At 36.2% G+C, this 20,729-nt stretch overlaps 1 protein-coding gene across 2 annotated transcripts in view; it reads right to left on the bottom strand.

Moving 5' to 3' along the window:
• Window positions 1–5,761: 5,761 nt before the first annotated feature.
• Window positions 5,762–20,729, bottom strand: part of LOC137642618 (uncharacterized) — an 18,884-nt gene continuing 3,916 nt past the window's right edge. Inside the window, exons 2-3 of one of the 2 annotated variants that reach the window (XM_068375339.1) lie at window positions 17,042–17,204; window positions 5,762–6,436 (exon numbers count right to left, since the gene is read on the bottom strand). In XM_068375339.1, coding sequence (XP_068231440.1) covers window positions 6,261–6,436; window positions 17,042–17,204 — 339 coding nt within the window. In that variant the 3' untranslated portion in view covers window positions 5,762–6,260. The remainder of the gene's footprint in view (window positions 6,437–17,041; window positions 17,205–20,729) is intronic. The other variant, XM_068375330.1, reaches the window with a different exon arrangement.

The following is a 20,729-nucleotide window of genomic DNA, read 5'->3' as shown; positions in this document are numbered from 1 at the left end:
TTCGTTCTTCGACCTGGACGGGTAAGCATCTTCCTTCACAGTGACACCCACACTATTAGTACAGGAAATAACAGCAATTATTGGGAAGAATCGTGCAAAAGATAATACAAACATAAAATTTTATACGCATGTTCTCCAAGTGATACTAATCAAACCTGGCCGATTGTCCAATTCAAAATTCAGGATGGCCACAGAATTAGTCACCCGAAGTTGAAGTTTTCTTAGAAGTATTTGTAGTTTTTGCCCTATTTACTGAAGTAGATTTTAATGTTTATAAAGCAAAATGACATATATTTTACAGATTTTATTGTTTTTAAAGTAATATTGTACCACAATGTTCAAACCATGCCACTAGCCCTCCAGCTGCTACTGCTCACATACGCAGGTGCACAGTGATGTACAGAGGAGTACTGACTGTAAGCACTTGCATCCTCCTTTGCTACCTTTTTTTACAGGGACACTGTTAGTTTCTGCTATGTTGCTGCAACATGGGGTAGTGTTGTCCAACATATCTGCCATGTCTCTCCTTTCTGTAAACACATCCAGTCACAGGACTGTTTATGACAGGGTTGCAGATGGTTGCCTGGCCCAGCCAGATAGGCTGCACACTTTGAGTATTCTCTGAGGGCTGCCTGTGTTTGTGGAATAGCGTTATATGGCATCTGCTAGCAGACAAAGAGATCTAGTCTTGTTTTACTCACACTAGCAGATGCCCTTCATCTGTAGTACACGAGGACAACAAATCTCTCCAGTCTCTGCAGGTCAAGATCACGAATCAATATTGAATGCTGGCTGAGATTAGTGAATGCTTTATAAACGTCATCAGATACGTTCCAAGTCTGCTATGCAGATTTCTTCCCTTTCCCACTGAAGGCAGGTGTGATGGCATATCCAGTAAGACAGGTATGATGTCATATCCAGTGAATGCATTAAAGTATGGGATTTCTCTAGCAGATACTACCTCATGGATGGGAATCCATCGAATCTTGGCTTGTTGGCCAAAGAAAATCCACATTTGCTCAACCCCCATTTCCTGGGAGCACAGATATTATGACTAGCACGTCCGTGTCATTGGCTTTAATGATAACAGACTTTCTCCCATCAGTCGTTATATCCCTAGCATATACAAATATTCGACTGTCAGCTTCCTCATAACAACATTGGGCTCTGCATCCAGAGACTTCATTGTGTTGCTTCTTAAAATTCTTATAATTTACCAAGAAATTTCACTAAAAATATACTTTATCTTTTATTATATGAAAGAGGAATTATGACAATGACTGTGCTTGTCATCTCTACTTCACACATCTTTGCAAGGAAGTGAAACAGCTCAGTATTGTTGCTTGCATTGTTCCCGTTACTCTTCTTCTGTTTCCTGGTTCCCTTTCTAATAAATCTCAAATTTAAGACTTGACTTCTTCTATAACTGTACTTCAAAAACTAAGTCCACCCACTTGTACCACATTTGGGATGATGTCTTCTTTAGCAATGTTTTAAAATGTTTTTGAAGTACATAGAGGTAAGGTATTTATAAGGGCTGACCCATCTATGATGATTGAATCTGTCTTTGGGTCTTTAGCTTTTCTTTCTGAGATGGAACAACGCTTCAATAATTTCAATCTTCTGTAATTTCTGACACGTATGAAGCCTGCCAATGTCACTGAGAGATGCAAGGTGCGATTGATTCTCATGCTAGAAGAATTCTTGTAAGTCACACTGCCAGTTTTGACAGGAGATGAACAGTCATGAGAATAACTGACAGTCGTCTTTGAGGAATTTCTACATAGAAATTATCACCGCTGGTTTTTCTTGATTGGATAATTGTCATGGGTGACGCAATAATATTGACAGAATATATTAACAGAAAAAATCATTCATTCCCAAAGTGTGAGCAGCAAAACGTGATTCGATTACAGTAGTGTTTGGTCAAAGCTGTCATCACTTGTCATCACTTTACTGTCTTCAGCATTTTGGAAACAAACTAAGCCTTGACGGAGATTGCTTGCAGCATCAAGGAACTGTTTTATTTGGACCACGATGTCATTGCCTTAATCAGTGGAGTCAGCATATTTTGAGAAACCGAGCCTCGAGGGATATCTTTGTTTATAAAATATGTCATCATGGGTGGACACATGCCACACTTTTGTTATGACTTAACACAAGGTCCAGATTGCATCAGATATTTCTTTTAGAAGATTCCATGACATGATCAAAGTGGGCATTTTTGAGGAAACTAATGAAGATGCAGAATTGTCAAAAAAACGCCATATATGGAATTGACTGCCCACTGTAATTAGTTCCATTCATACATGGGTATATAAACTTCAAGAAGAGATTGTCCAGAGGAGATAGGACAGGACATATGACAAGAGAGGAACTATGTCCTAACCAGATAGGAACCACGTCCTGATGAGATAAGAAGCAGAAAAGGCCAGAAGTCAGTTTCTAACCTTCCCTTCAGATGACAAACGCCTATCTCAAAAATCCTGTTATGGCTGAGAAGAGGAGACGAATTGAAGCAGCTAGCCCTCCTTGCTTGTGACGAGAAGTAGCTAACTCTGCACGCAGCATGGCCTTAATTCTACACTATCATCGAATTCTTGGAGAAGACTTCTGATGTCCCATTTTGATGCCACCCTTCTGTGACGTCTTCGAATCCGAAATCCCTGTGCCAGTTTCACCTGATCTTTAGCAGCCCTTCTGTGAATTTCACAAGCCTGAAGCCTCCATACCAGTATCATCTCAGCAGCTGCAGGAAACTATTTAACATTCCTTAAGTATTTCTACCTTACTGACTGTTCCCCTGTTCTGTTTTGATTGATTTGATTTGTCAGTTAAAGTAACTGAATTAGTAACATTGGTTTACTTTATAAGTTTGTGAATAAACGTGTTGTGTTTTTTTGTGTGAGTTTCTTTTTATATTCATTTCCCATATTTCCTTTGGTTGTTGTCAGAAACATTTAGTTTAATTAATTATTAAAAGAACCTGTAACGATTTCAAGATCATAACAATAATAGTCACCTTTATCCCCTAGCCCTTCTATAAATGATTTGAACTACTTTTTATCCTGCTAGTGACGTGTAGCTACCATTTCAACTGGAGTTGGATCTTCAATGTTCTTCATGACTAGCACCAGCAGGTTGACTGATTTCTCTTGGAATGGGTTTCCCATCCCTGGAATCACTGCAGAGAGTGATTTCACAATCTTAAAGTAAGTTTTCTGGGGACTCAGTGTCTGCTCATGATGTCTGTTAGAGTTACCAGACATGACCTCATATTCAGGTACTAGACCACTTACTTCAGGTCCAGTGATGATTAACCAACAAATCGTCGATGCATCTATTGTCAACCTAATTGCTCCTCTGTCACCCTAGACCACAGCATTATTTTACCCATGTTCTTGATTAATCGCTAGGGAAGATAAATCTCTTCTGGACTTGTGGATGAAAGTTCCCTTTGTGAAACTCACTAGGCACGTCTGGATGTTGTTGATCAAGTGACATCATATCTCTGAAGTGAATTGGGATCCATTGAACATAAGTGGCATTGGTATCTGCAAAGTACGTCACCAGTTCCGAAAGGGCTTCACAGTATAATATGGTGAGCTCCACATCCTGCCCCAGAATCCAGAAATTGCACTGTGGGGTCCCTTTCTTCTGTGGTTCACACCAATCCTCTAAGGTTTTATTTGATTTGCCAGAATCTTTTTCATAAACTTTTACAAGCTGCTTGCGGAAATCTGGTGTGTTTGTCTTGTCCTGGTGACACTGGATGCAGATAAGTAAGACTCTATGCAAAATGAGGCCACCTCTGCTTCCACTATATCACCGATCCTACCATTGACTTAAGTGTAGTCATCTCTTTATGAAGTTCACCGAACATGATTGCAATTTTGTCCTTTCCTCAAACAGGCCCATGTCCATTGTATTTGTTTGGACAGAGCATACAATGGTTGGTCAGCAGCAATGACAGGTGTCTACCAAGGGTTCAGGAAAGCCACTGTTTCACGGACCTTCACCATGGCATGCTTCATTGTTACAACAGAGTGAGCTTGGTCTTGCCACAGAGGAGGCATCATTGCTGAAATGCTTACCTCAAATGGTTGGCTCTACTTTTGCACTGCATGATGGGCTGACCTTGTGAATGTACATGATGTATGCTGATCGAATATTTGTTTATGCTCCTTGAAGCTCTGGAACTTTTCTAACTTACATTTCTGACTCCAGTTTGAGAGGCTCGCTTTTATAGCCAGCATTTTCAGTTCTTGTGTGTTGAAAAATGGACACTTTTGTACCATGGAACGATGTTTGAGCTGTAGTCGCAGTCAGTTATGATCTATGTTGTCCACTGACATTTTTGAGCTGTGGTTGCAGTCAGTTATGATCTACGTTGTCCTATGCTGCAGTCGTGAACAACTGCTTTCTCAACACTGGGTGACAGATTACTCCCTCTTCAACCTACTGTGCAACAACTGCTTCTAGATGTGCGGATAATTGTAGGATCCTGTCATATACACGCTGATGTACGCTGCAAAAAGGTGTTTCATGGGCCTTGGAATGCCTGGGAATATCAGCTTCTTCCTTGCATTCCAGAAAGCAGTTGAATTGTTGGAGTTGTAATATAGAAAGGTCAAATTTTCATGCTCCATGCCGGATTAGGGTCTTGATATCTGTACCATATTCAATCACACATATAAATTGTAGCAGTGATGGTAGTACAGCCCGTTGTAGGTCTGTGTCATGAAAGGTGTTCTGAAATTTGATTTATGATGGAGCACATTCCATCTTATTATCTCAGCAACTTTAGGTGGATGGATCACTTCACCGTAATTTGATGTGAGGGCGATAATTGAACCTACAGTATTCTCAAAACCCAACAGAACAACTCACCCTTTGCGATGACCTTGCAGCTTGGGAATGTAAAAATAAAAAACAATTGGTCCTTGAGTCCAGTAGAATGAACATCAGGCGATCCAACACCAAGTTGTTCCAGATTAATTAGATTTGAAATTTACCTTATTTGCCTTCAAATTCAGAAAGCATACACTAATTTAAAAGATGATCAATACCTCTTTTACAATCTCTTTGCAGTTGCCATAAAGGCAAACTGCTAGGAGAGAAATTGCTCCTCAGAACCTGGTTGATAGTTACATGAATTATAGATGAATTGTAAGCTTGAGTGTGGCAAGACTGCAACATCTTACATAATTCATCCTATGTTTGGATCTTAGGTAAGAAAGGTAATAGGTTTTTTAGTAGTTCTATAGTGTTGATATCCAAATTCCAGTAAGAGGATTAAACATGCTACCTCTCATAAGTTTCTTTGACCTTTATCAGCTCCGCTCATAAATTATCTCTAATCTTTACCACTTGCTCAATAATTTTGAAATTTTTTTATATCTGCATTGGATGGCTGTGAATTTCTAAATTACCATATTGCCATACATTGCTCAAAAGCTTAAACAAATGTACATTTACACTGATTGTCGTACATATGGCACATTAGTACAGTTTGTTTACATTGACGCAGCATTTTTCAGTCTGGGTAACACCTTGTCCACCCTTATGTATAATTTAAGTGTTCTATGTTTGTTTACAATAGCTGTGCATCTGTAGTTGTAGTTTGTGCGCCTATTGAATTAGTTTTCATGGTTTATGTTTTACTATTGTAGATATACTTCATCCATTTGGTGAGTATTACTATGGGACAAAAAACAATAATTCCAAAATATTTATTACAATTATTCTTTTATGTAAAAGAGTAGATTTCATCATCTGACAGATAAATTATATTAGCCATTACAGTAGAAACTATTAAAATTCAGGGTCATGATTTATGGTTAGGCACTTCTAATTTCTTAAGCCATATTAACAGAACATAGAATTGTTCTCTTCACATAAACAGGGAACAGAACAGAAATGCAAGATGACATCTTCTGTGTCTATAAATGACACTTGGATGCTAAGACATGAGCTAAAGGATAAAAAAATAGGTTTAAGAAATCAGATACACTTGATTTCTTTTTAAAGTAATTATATGAAATTTGACTATGAAATCTAACTGAATGCCATGATATGGAAAAATTTTGATGGGTAAAATCACTTATACTACGACAACCTGCCATAAATGCCCAGATTTACATTCAGATACCATTGATGAAATTTCATAATGATCTAGTGCAAATGTGACGAGTTCTTCTTACCACCATAAGACACAAAAGGAATATGGTATTGATGCTTGAAGTTAAGGCATTGCAATTTTAACGCTTGATAGCAGGCTTGCAGAAAGACCACTGAAAGATCAAAAAGAGGAGGATAGCTCCCCCTACAGCCATGAAAGAAGGTCCAATCACCACCAGAGGTGTGTTGTATTCAAAAATTGCTTCATTCCGTACTTCTATGTCGTGTTCGTCGAACCAAACATCAGTGCAGTTGGCTGAAAATGAGTTTTGGTTAGAACATCTGCTTCAGGGAATTGATAATATGAATATTATCTTTGCAAATAATGTTTTCTTGGATGACCGTAGGTAGATCTCCTAATGAAATCAAGCCTACATTATAATAATGACCACTAACAGGGCCTATGAAATTTCTCAGGTCATTTCCTGTTAATTATATCTATGTAATCCTGCATAAATTTGACAAAAACACCAGAGAATAATGAAATACTATTACATGAAAAGATTTAAGCAATATTGCTTAAAGCATAAGATGCACGTTTCTTTGTCTACGGTATTTTAAAAGTGCAGTGAATCTTCAGATCATTTGTGAGAACTCAATATATTCAAAGGAATTAATGTGTAATGCAAACAAAGATAAAAAAAGGAGAAATATTATTCTTACAAAAAGAAAATTTAATAACATATGAAAAAGATGAAAGAAACTAGAATATTTATGATCATGAACATTGTGTAATGTTACTATATTCTTCATTGGTGAATTCTATAAAAGATGATAGATAAGGGATATTAATGCAATCATTCTATGCATTTCACAAGTGAAGTCCAAAAGATAGTATGATTCTCATAATTATTGTTGTTATTGATCTATCTAATGGAAAGGTGCCATGGGTCTCTTACTAGCACTACGATATTATTGAACACGGTACAACGCCAACTTTGAAAGACGTCTGGTAATCATACCAACCAGCATCAGTTTTCTAATTCATGCTTTACATAATATGATTCATTGTCTGGGGATGTATTCATCATCCTACTATTTGAAGTTCAGACACAACCTCTAGAAGATGCTAATATGACAAGAAGTGTCTTTCAATGAGTGCATCTCAATGTATCATTTATCAAGTGTGTCGTTTATTTCCTTGTAAATGTCGGACTTTGAATATCTATTTTGTGGTTTGATCTAGTTCTTTATGAGATGCATACCATATGGAGCAGTGGAAAATCACTCCTATAACGTCACAGAGGGGACTGTGCTTATGTTTACTTGAGCACTTCCTTTCACTATTATGGCAGACAAGGGCTTGTTCCTTAGTGTACATCTGTATCACCATACCAGTGACGGCGTATCTCAGTAATGTAAAGTTTCTCCTCTTAGTAGAGTAGCTGAGATGCTGCATTCCTCAAACTTATAGCTTCAGAGATATGAAAAAAGACATGGGAGTTGAATGTTCATATATCTCAAAGAGTAAATAAGGTGACAAATGGGAACTCCTTCGCTACTACATCTTTTTATATGTTTATATGCCTTGAGTGATTAATAAACAGGGTGTTTTTGGCAAATATCTTCAAGAAATTGTTAGGGGTTACTTAGATTTGTCTAGCATCGGAATAGTTTTGTTTATATTCCCAACCTAATAAAAGATTGATTGTTTTGTCTAGAGGTATATTGCAAATAAGAACTCCAAAACCAAATACTGTATATTTTTATTCCAGGAATCCTAATGACTATTAGGAATTCAGCAGCGGAACAGATGCAACATTCATTTGCTTCTTATGAGGCCAGTAAATGGCCCAGTTTCTTTGCTAGGTGTTAGGTAGCAGCTTAAGTTTTCCTTATTACTATTCGAAAGGCATTTTCTTTCGCAAGTATGTTTACCGGATACCATAAAAGTTGCCTCTCCTAGCATTGACTACTTTGGTGCTCAATTGAGTTCTTATTGAGGAGTATGGATTTCGTATCATTTTTGCCTATATCATCAAATTGCTGGTATGACAGCCAACTTAAGAAAACTGCTCATGAAACGCTAGTTTACAAGCAAAAATTAATGAATAAGCGATAGTATGATGAAATGAGAGAATGAACTCAGAATTTAAGTAATCTGCATGACAATGTTGATGCTCTTGCAAAAAAATGGCTAATTCCACTCTCATGGCAAATCACGATCCAGCACCTTTCCCCGGGATAACCACCGAACATTAGAATGGTACATAAGTACCTCGAATTCGGAGCCAATTTCATTACACAGAGCACTATTTTGCACATAGTCCACACATTCCAGTACAATTCTTAATACTTCTGCTAGTTTTGGAGAAGGTTTTTGCTGCCAATGCATGTCTGTGCATCAGCTTTCACCAGCGCACCAAAACCAGAGTTTCGTCTCAGCATGGGTGGAGCTCCGTCTGAACAAACTGCTGAAACCATATCACACGAAAGGTCATTGTCTCTGAAGAAATCATCCACAAGTTTCTTTACGTCGGCTGCCTTAGTTGTTGTTGTGAGAGGTTTACAAAATAGTCTTCCTCTATCATGTCGTCATTAACAAAACTAAGAAACGCAAGCTGGCTCCGACTGGAGACATCGGTGCTCTCATCAATTTGGAGGACGAATTTGGCTGGACTTGAAATCAGATCTGCAACTATTTGAGTCAAGATGTCATGGCTCATGTCATCTATTCTTCTGCTGATGGCATCATTTGAAAGAGGAATTTGGGACAACTTTTCAGTAGCTTTTCCCAGCATGATATTCGTCATCTTCAACGCAGTTGGTTTTACAAGTGTTTCACCAATAGTGTGTGGTTTGCCCTGCTTTGCAATAAGGTACGCAACTTCGTATGATGAGACCGGTCTGACGATGGGTACAAAGCCGAGAACAGGTAGAATACCCTTTCCATCGAATCTGGCTCTCTTCACCCTGAATTCAGCAAGTGTTGTGTTCTAGTATTTACCATCTTCACGCAGCTTTAGGAAGTGTTCCCTTAGTTTTGCCGGTGCTAGTGTAGAATTGCTCAACTTGGCATTGCAAATTATGCGCTGAGGACGCTGACTCCCATCATGTTCCCTTATACATGTGAAACCATACTGTAAGTATTCATCCGACCACTTCCTTTTTTTGCTCGACATAGTTTGTATTGAAGGACTGAACTATTAAAATAGAAATTACGAATGACATACGCTCACGTTAGTCACAAGTCGACAACTGCGTGCACCGAATTGCTTGCAGCGCAGATAGTCTATGGCTGATATACGAGTGTGGTAAACCAAATGGACATACACGCACACCTGCAATTTCCTTATAAGGACATGTAGTACAGATTATTCTATAGTTTTGATTTAATAAAATAATTATCATTCTATAGTTTTAATACATGCATAAACACCCTCACACAATGACACACACCCATGCTGCATACATACATACATACATACATACATATATATTCACATACGTACATATATGTATACGTATATTTTTCAGACCTATGCACTCATATATGAATAATATATATATGCCTTCGTTACTTATTGAAATAATTATTATCTCTCTCTCTCTCTAATTGTAAGGCTAGCGTAAGGATATTATTACAACTTTCCCCCCAGTAGAAATTTGCTAACAACCATAATCACTAATTTAATTTTCAACAGTGTATAAGCCAGGAGCTGCCTTGCGAGCGCCTATTGGCGTTTTGCTGTGACCTTCAATCTTATGTCGTGTTACCTCCGACGAACTCCTGAGACTGCATCACCGAACCCCTGGAGTTTGATCGAGCACAGGTTAAGATCCACTGATTTAATTAATGCTTTAAAGGAAACAATCATGTTACCAGCAAAATCTAAAAACAACCATGGTCCTAGAATAGCACACAGATGTAAGAGACTTGAGACACATGAAAACACCATCAACAATTCATTGCCGCCAATACCTTAAAAACTATGAATGACATCAAATATGCAGCCTGATATTTACAAGTTCAATGCGATAAACTCTTGTGATTAACGAAGACTGAAGCAGCACTAAAAGCTATTTTAATAAGCCTGAACTCCTATCCATTTTGGTTGCCTTGAATATAACTAGTAATTTAAAAAACTACATCCCAGTAACTAACAATACATGATGTCAAGAAGTAAGTGTCTATATAAAAGATACCTACTATGTATTTCAGGGAAAAATAGTGTTTTTCTTTAATATCTGCCATACTAATTACTTGATCAGAATGGTACTTTGACACAGCATTCTAAAGACCTCCCCCTAATTTTTTATATTTTAATGCACCGGCAAATCTCGTTAATTAAGGCATTTACTTTTGTCATAATAAAGCCCAAGTCACGTAAATCGGCTAAGTAGGTGAAGCAATTCGAATGCGTACATTCCCCCGTCCCTCCCCCTCTCCTTTCCTCCCTTTGACTCTAGACCCTCCTCCTATCCCTTCAGTAACCCCCTCTCCTAGTCTCCGGTGTCGCTTACTCTACCTTTTTTGTAACCTATTATATTTGTTAATAACTGATAGAATTGATATGTTGGATCCTTGTTATAATTCTTATTAACGTTTCATGATATTGTTGTATTTCGTCAGGATGTATAAGGAGTTTATAGCCTTTAGCCTATTTATCCAACTTGATGAACCTGCCCTGGGGGCTTCTTTTAACTGTGTTTACATTATGAAACACGCGGTTTCCAAAGGCAGGATTGATGGGCTTTATTCTCCTTGAAAGGCTTGTGTGGAATAAACAAAAGCTGTAGCATACAAACAGAAATGTGCTGTGACACCAATTATCATAGTATTTAAAACTATGATGAAAAATCTACAAACTACATAATTTGTTGGATTGATATTTCACAATTACACTCACACACGCACACACACACACACACACACACACACATATATATATATATATATACTGTATATATATACTGTATATATGTATATATATATATATACTGCATATATATATATATATATATATATATATATATATATATATATATATATATATAAGGAGTAAATTATAGGGTAAATATTAAGATTTACTTATTCATTAACATGCTTATGTTTCTTATGCCACATTGTGTTATTGTGCGTCCAACAAACCTGAAGTTTCTCCTACCTGTCAAGACTAATCCTTAGTTTATTGTTAGCTTGTTCCTTTCTGTATATGGAATGGAGACGTAATGCAAATACATTTCTGATTTTACTGGGGCAAATTAACATGCCAGTCATGAATATGATGGGAAAACCTCCTCAGTAAAACAAACACTGAGACAACAAACTGTTTAGGCACAAGCCACAGCAGATACCCAAATTATGATTGTTAATGGTAAAGTGAGCAAATACACCATAAAAATTTTCGGTCAACTTATATAACACTTGATTACATTTGCTCTACCTTTCAAGGGGGATAAAGCCCATCAATCCTGCCTTTGGTAAACGTGTTTCATTATTTTTACACAGTTGAAGGAAGCCCTCAGGGCAGGTTCATCAAGTTGGATGAAATACAACAATATCATGAAATGTTAATAAAAATTATAACAAGGATTCAACATATCAATTCTGTCATTTAATAACAAATATAACAGGTTACAGAAAAGATAGAGTAAGCAACACCGGAGAGACTAGAGGGATAGGAGGAGGGTCACTCTAGACAGAGGGAGGAAAGGAGAGGGGAGGGACGGGGGAGTGTACGCATTCGAATTGCTTCACCTACTTAACCAATTCACGTGACTTGGGCTTTATTATGACAAGAGTAAATGCCTTGATTAACAAGATTTGCCGGTGCATTAAAGTATACAAAATTAGGGGGAGGTCTATAGAGTGCTATCAAAAGTACCATTCTGATCAAGTAATTAGTATGGGAGATATTTACGAAAAGCACACTATTTTTTGCCTGAAATGCATAGTAGATATGGAGTTATCACTCAACTTTAAATGGACTAAGAAGGGATAATACAGACCCATCTGAAAAAAATCCGAAAAGACACAATGAAGCACATTCATTGATAATCTAGAATGACACAATAAAAGTGTAAAAGCAATAAAATATACTGAATTTGGTTTAAGGGACATCACATACACACTAGCTGGTTGGGTACTAGCTGCACAGTAAGGGTGACAAGATGCATTTCCTCAAGAGCAAGATGCGACAGAAAGTCCTGTGCCCAACTGTACGTAAACAGTTGTTGAAAACAGTATAAAAAAGCCAGTCAATGGTACAAAGCTCTTTAGAATAGCATTATATATTCTTATTATTTATGAACATTCACGAATACAACATAACTACGAAATAGCCTATTAAGTAAAAGATTTTTCCTGCTGGAAAAATGACAAAATTACAGATCTCCCAACAATGGTCTAAAATAATCTTTACTATAGCTGAATAAAGAAACGTCAATATAAATCTTGAGGTTAAAAGAATAAATCAGGCTATAGACATCCAAACCAAAAAATATTCCGCCAAAGCTATTTTAAAACATCTGGACCATTTATCACTAATGCTGTCATCACAGTAGAAACATTAGATTATAAATTGTAATTTGTATAGAAAAAAGAGAAAACATTGGAATTATGGAAAACCCAATAATTATCGATTACTCAAAGTTACAACGGACAGCAGACAAAACCATGGGGAGCAAGCATTGTTCTTGGTTTTGCTGTGTTCAGTCCCATCCTCAATGACTGTTTCGCATAGCAATATGTTCTAAATTTGCCTGGCAGCCATTACAAATTTTTTTAGCCGATAAGAAAGGTGGGTGAAAGAAGTGTGAGGACAGTTAGCTAACTAACTATGGTAGGGAATACTTTTGAAAGTTAAGTTAAAAAGAGCATGTAAAGTGTGGTTTAACCACAGTTTTATTTATATAAAGGCACATTTTCTTTGCTATGGTCCTAAAAGTTAATTTAGTGCAAAAACTGCTTATTTTTCTTTTACTTATTATTTTCTAGTCTTATTGGCTACTGGCGTAGTGTTTTTTTATACTGAGGTTTACTGTTGTATATTTTGCAAAATGGGAGAGTTGGAGAGACCTGGGGGCTTTGTAGTTAGGTTTTATTTCCTTTATTGATTGATGCTGTGGTTCTTTCATAGTTCTTAGATCTGCTGATGGAGAAATTAGTGAGTTTGAGTCCGAATTAGGTTCATTTCTGGGTGTGAAGTCTTCATCTGATGAGTAGTCTTTACCTCTTGTTTGAAATTCTGTATGTCCCGTTGTAGTTATGAAATGCTTGAAACTCACTTGCTCTTCTCTTACAGTTCTGTTGTCTTTAGTTCCTCTTCATGGTATTTTCTACTTTATTTATAGTTTCTTCAGAGAAATGCATTGTTGGTAAATTGTTATCTGCTTATATGCTGTTTATTATTGAGGGGTAGAATCTTCCTTGATGCTGCCCCAATTTTATTGCTATACAGTATTTGTTATTGTCGCAATTCTTGTGTCATCTTGTATATTGTTTACGGAAGAAGCCGATTTGCATTAGCCTGACAATTCCCTGTATAGCGGTTCCTTTGGCGTAAGTTGAACCGTTGTCTGTAGTGGATATTGCATCTCTGTTCGCCTTTATCTCTTGCATTTTCCTTTTAATTAGATCCTTTCTACGTGGGAATTTCACTGCTAAAGTTCTATGTTGTTGATTGCATTTGACAAATTTCTTTGTATTTTCTGAACATTCCTTGTATGTATGGTCATATGATCAGCATTCACAGCATCTTTTGAAGTTTTTATCTTTAAAACATTCCATATATACTGTAGATGCTCATAAGAATAGCATCTATAACAAAATAACCATTTCACAAACATTTTTTGTTCAATATTTTGACTTGTGGTGTATTGGTAAGCTATGATGAGGTCTCTTTCTATGGCTCTCTTTGCCATCTTTGGTGTTTCAAACCTGTTTTCATAATGTGGAGATTATTTGGGATTTTTTTACATCATCCACTTTAGCCCAATAACTTTTCCTCTCAACACTATATTCAAGTTCTCCGTATTCTGACATTGTTACATCAAAATGTTTAGCTACGATTGTTTTGGAAGTGTTATATTCTGGGGGCCAGTCACTTGAAACTGTTCGTTTTGAAAGACGGTCTTGTTGTCTATCTTCAAGATCTTATATGAGTCATCTTCGTCTACATTAATGAAGAATGCTGAGTTAGCTTAGGTTACTTCGTGAATTCTGACCCTAGTGATACCAATGCATTCCCACAACCTCATACATATCATCTCCGTGGTATGCTCTGTGGCTTGGAATTAAGGTCTTGTATCTTAATCTTAATTTTGCATCATAGCATTCACTTTTCTTGAAGTTTTGTCATAAAAAAATGAGGCCACAATGATGCCGATGGCTTAGAGTCAAGGATAAATTTTAGAAAACCAAGACGGGCCTTTATCCTTGAATAGTACTTAACGGGTGTTGTATGCAGACTAGCTTCATGTTTCATTTTAGTAAAGTAGACATGAAGCTCGTTATCTGATAATAATAATGGGGTTATGAAAACAAAGCTCTTAACGATTTTCCATTGAAAACAATTACTTAATTAAAAACTAGGAATGAAATTAAGCACATAGTCTAGAGCATCTAAATTATGGCACTCATAATTTTAAATATTATGGTTAGCCAACTTGAGAGGAACTCTACAGGCAAATTGAACAAGTATGGACTCATTTCCATCGTCTTTGTCAAGGACACGTAATCAATTTTATCTTAAATAGCATCTCAAGAACCTAACTGCCTCTCGTAAGAATGCTAGATGTCAGAAATTGTCTAGAATCAGTATCTGGAATAATCATTTGGGTTTAAAACAAAATCTTTCAGCAACTTTAGAGAGTACCCTAACAAGGGAAATAAACCCGTTCTTGTTGCAATGTATGCATACACAATTCTCTTAACAACAAATAACCATGACATATTAAAGAATGCTGAAAAACACATAACTGTATTTTAATAACACTTTATGTCTGGGTTATCCAAGATTTTATTTTCAACTTGCCTTGCCTGAACACCAAATTTCGTGGACGTGATGAGGACAACAGGTATCACCAGGAAGAGCATCTACCCAAGATTGTTTGATCTCAAGGGTCCTAAGAAGTACCTTTGTTTTGTCCTAAGGATGGTTGAGATTTCCCTATCTTTATTTGATAACAGAGAGAGGGAAACAGTTACACAAGACTCGAAGATCCATCAACTATTAGTACGAACTTAGTTTCGTCTTTTATTCATGTACCTGCTTGGATATATGTAACTTTCCAGAAATTACAAAGTATTACCAGCATTGCTTTAAACCTCTAGACATCTAGAACAACCATAAGACGAACCCTCAAGAGTAGTGTTTACATATGAGAACCAAAACCTCAAGTTTGTCTGGAATGTCAAAGTATTTTGTTAATCTTGAGCATTAAACTGATGTCAAGACTATAAGCAATATGTGGAACTCTAGCTCACAGCAGACAGCGATCGAAATCTATAAGTGGCAAGAAAATTAATTAAAAGCAATTTTGACTTTGCTAAAATATTCTTTATATATTTATTCTTGTTTTTGTATCGTCGCTCATGAAGGTAGTAGGTTGGCCAGGGCACTAGCCACCCGTTGAGATACTACCGCCAGAGAGTCATTGGGTACTATGCTGGCAAGGCATTACTAATTGGATCCCTCTCTCTGGTTAGGCTCTTTTTGTCTTTGCCTACACATACACAGAATAGTCTGGCCTATTCTTTCCATATTCTCCTCTGTCCTCATACACCTGAAAACATTGAAATTACCAAACAAATCTTCTTCGTTCAAGGGGTTAACTACAGCAATGTAATTGTTCGGTGGCTACTTTCGTCTTGGTAAGGGTAGAAGAGACTCTTTAGCTATGGTCAGCAGCTCTTCTAGGAGAAGTACACTCCAAAATCAAACCAATGTTCTCTAGCCTTGGGTAGTGCCAAAGCCTCTGTACCATGGTCTTCCACTGCCTTGGGTTAAAGTTCCCTTGCTTGAGAGTATACTCGGGCACGCTGTTCTATTTTATTTCTCTTCTTGTTTTTTGAAGTTTTTATATTTTATATATGTAAGATCTAATTCAATGTTGTTACTGTTCTTGAAATATTTCATTTTTATTGTTTATTACTTCTTTTGTAGTTTATTTTCTTGTTTCCTTTCCTCAATGGCCTATTTTGACCTGTTGGAGCCCTTGAGCTTACAGCATCTTGTTTTTCCAATTGAGGTTAGGGATATAGCTTGGCTTGCAATTATAATAATAATAATAATAATAATAATAATAACAATAATAATAATAATAATAATAATGAATGGCAGAGGCAAGGGACAATGACCATGGCCTAGCAGGACAATTCCCAATAGTCTGAAAATATATATACATATATCAAACTGTGTATATATATATATATATATATATATATATATATATATATATATATATATATATATATATATATATATATATGTATATATCAATTACTCAAAGTTACAACGGACAGCAGACAGAATCATGGGGAGCAAGCATATATATATATGATTAGCGACCAAGTCCCTTCTCCAGAAGGAAGGGCCAAGCATTTGCGACTGATAACTCGGGAGGCTCCCCGAAACTCGCCATCCTCGGCTCACAAAGATGGCGAGGTTACAGAAACTATAAGAAACTAGCGAGCTTGAGCGGAACTCGAGCTCCACTCCTGAAGTTAGCCAGGCAGGGACGTTCCCAATAGGCTATCTTTGTCTGTCAGTCAGACTCTGATAATTCACCTGTCTAAACCCAATGGCAAGATTTTGAGATAAAAGAGACCTATTCTAATTATTGCCTTTATGTGAACAAAAACCAAACACACACAAAAAAGTCCAGCAATAAGTAGATATTGGAGCAGGATTCTCACCTCGCCGGTTCCAAGCTCGGAAGACAACACCAGTAACTATGGCTCCAACGGTGTAGGTGACGATGCTGACGATGAGACTCAAGATTAAGAGGAATCGGTAGCCGCACCAACCATTCTGCATGAAGACGACCTTGTTGTTGATCGAGTAACTCTGTTCAGGCATCTGCGAAGAAAATATCTCGAATGAAGTTCACAATTCTTTTGGCCCCTCCGTTAAATTCCTTCCTACAAGTGATGTTTTAACGCTTTCATCGTGGTTAAGATCTGTTTATTAATTCCTCATCTTTTCAACAGGCTTTGGGTAGACATTACCAATAGTTTGCTGGTTTCATAGGCCTTTGTCTTTTGAGTATATTACTATTGCAGACATATTACATTATTGACTGGAGGATTTAGGTTTGATTTTATAATATAAATGATTTAGGAAAGGATCACAGCATTGATCGGGACAAGTGTTTTTTCCACGTTAATTTTTTTTTTTTTTCATGAATTGTATGTTAATATAAATAGTTTCTTTATCGCAAAACTTGACAAATATCTCATGAATATAGATTAAACATCAAAAACATAAATATTTTGCAGTCTTTGATAACATTCCTTTGTAGATTCTTTTACTTACTTATTTTCTTTTCTTACTCCAACTGCGCACTCCTATTTTGTTGCTTAATACGAATAATAAAACGTTACTTTTTCAATAGAATTCTTTCACTAAATTCCTTATAGCAAAACTGAAAGTAAGTAGAGTTTGTACGTTCGAAAATGGATTAGCTAAAGTATATAGGGATCACGCTGAGATACTAATTTTAATTAGGTTGAAATAAGGTCTGTTGATTTTACGAATACAGTAACGATATATGAATGAAACAATGATATCTTAATTACTTTTTATTTCAATAAGTTTATATGTGAATTGTCGATGGAGCTTTGTCAAATGCAATATTAATTACCAATTGTTTGGAAATATTGGTAATTTAACGAGTGATAATCAAATGATGATGATAGATACACAGATGATGCAGAGTAGAAGAGGGATGGTGAAATATTTTCTTAGCTTTAACATACAAGACACATCCCTGGCAAATGCCATGCACAAATTTACATATTAAAGTGTTAATTTGTGATATAAAAGGAATACTATATGGAACAATAAAACAGTTTAAATGGAAAAAAAACTAAGTGTGGATATGAAAAAGATTAAAGTTATGATGATGTAGAAAAGTAGATAAGGTTCATTAACATACTTTAGTTATAAGGGAGAAAATGCAACAGAAGAGAGAAAAGATGATTCACAGAATGGTTGATACAACGAAGTTATTAGGGTGTAAAATAATTGTCAGAGAAAGACGAATGTCAACGTAAACTAAATTTAGAATATATAAAAAGATGGTTGAGTCAACTCTTATTGATGGAAACAATGTGAAAAATCTGTATTCGAAGGGAAGTCAATACATTGTAGTAGCTGAGATTAATTGTTTGCCTAGTACACGAGGAGTGGAAAGAATGGAGAGAGTGGGACATATGTACAGTAGATGGAGAGTTGTAAATAGATGAAAAGGTGGACCAGAGTTTTTGAGGTCGTTAGGTCATCTGGAGAGACTGGAAGTCAATGGAAAGGTAAAACAAAGTAGGCCTATATCTAAAAGTGCTGAAAGAAAGGAAGAGCCTCCAAAATGCAAACAAGATACTGTAGAGTGGGAAAGATATTGGAACAAAAGCGTTTTAGTGTTCAGTAAATAAGAGTTAAGTGCAAGATAGATGGGAATGACACTACATGTTCCAAGGGATCGAAGCACTGCTGAGGAGACTCTGCAGAAGACATATAAAGTAACTGATATTGTTAAAATATCACACACAAGAGGTTTACCCTTCATTTATATTTTAACGAATCAACAGGGCAATGAATGGCATCTTTTTTCCCTCATTAGAAAAAAGCTCATCATCAACCTTTGGATATAACTATACAACTGTAGATACATACACACGTACATGACCCGTTACTAATGAAAGTTAAAAATGTTACACGGGTGCAGATCACTCCAAAGTACCATTATCAACCATTTTAAACATTTGAGAATTAACATCCATTACACCACCAAGAAGATTATTCTATTGTCTTTAAAAATTTTAAACAAAGAAAATCTTGTACTAGGTACCCAGCAAGATATAGATGCTGTTGATTTGAAAAGAAAGGAGTGGAAAATTTTAAATGCACAGGCACCAAACTCTTTTGAAATAAACATTGAGAAAGTTTGCCAAAAACGGATCTCTGACAACAATGGTATCAGACATAATCATTTCCCTGATAGGTGAAACCAAGTCGAGCATATGTCTATATGATAGAGCTTTTGAAATGATATACTACCCAACGAGAGATGAAGATGAAAAGAAAGGTAAAAGAAATATATGTACTTTCTAACCTTTACTAACTTAACTATATATTTTAGTCTGCACTGTATTCATGAATATTCTATGCACCAGAACTTAACATTTTGTATTTTCCATAACTATTTGGTTTGAGTACAGAGCGCACGAGCTGCAAACCTCAGGACCAAACCCATCCGGTGACTTCACACTATATAGAAGACTAAAAGTGATAGCCTTGGAGCTACAGGAAAGATGCTCATATGCAAATTACTCAGGCATTTCTCCAACAAGGAGATATTCAACCCTTCAATCTATGTTTTCATGCTTTTGGAAATGGTGCTTCAGAAATTCAAGTGACTTGCATTTATGTGGTAACACTGTTTAAGTAATACTACTTACCATCAGCAAAGTAGCAGTTAATAATTAGTTGACTGAACTGACACACACATATATACCATGTATACCATTTGGGGAGAAAATGCATTCTACATAGACCCTCTAGAGACTAATAGCAATCGCATATATAACGCCAGTCTATTTGCTGAGGAACGTTACTGTAATGATAGTAATTGGGTGCAATCTGAAAACTGCTGCCCTAGGAAATACCAATGGACTGGGTTGCATAAATGTTGTACCTTAAGGCAAAGGAACTCCTAATTAAGATTTGTAGGCCCCTTACTTTAAAGATATGTAACCTAATTAGTAAATGGAACTCCTCTCCCGAGGCTATGGCCATTAGAATTTCCCTCCAAAAGGATCTCTGCAAAGAAAATAATTGCATACTTCCTATTGTGTTTAGTGTAACAGTAACATAAAATGAGAGGTTGCAGGCCTGGATTTGATTACAGCTTTGAGGATAGAGGCCAGGCAGGGGGACTGGTGAGGTTTCCAACCTCATACGCCATATTTTTATTGAAAGAGAGAGAGAGAGAGAGAGAGAGAGAGAGAGAGAGAGAGAGAGTCTTGTATTTTTACACGGCAAGAAAACAATCTACAATGTTTTGTGGGTTACTGAGACAAAAATAACAGTGCAGTGTGCGAAATATATATATATATATATATATATATATATATATATATATATATATATATATATATATATAATATATATATATATATATATATATATATATATATATATATATATATATATATATATATAGGCTATATTTTGGAAATACATTGTTTTCAGACGAGATTTACAAAAATGCTTGTGAAAATAGAAAATAGTGAGGAAAAAATATTGCTTGACTTTTATTAGAGTACCTAGAAGAGCAAGTTGATCACTGTAAAGGTGAGAAGAGAAGTATTTGGATTATTGTTT

This window comes from Palaemon carinicauda, chromosome 1 (assembly GCF_036898095.1).
Source record: "Palaemon carinicauda isolate YSFRI2023 chromosome 1, ASM3689809v2, whole genome shotgun sequence".
Classification (NCBI taxonomy): domain Eukaryota; kingdom Metazoa; phylum Arthropoda; class Malacostraca; order Decapoda; family Palaemonidae; genus Palaemon; species Palaemon carinicauda.
This window is presented reverse-complemented; position numbering and strand designations above follow the sequence as displayed.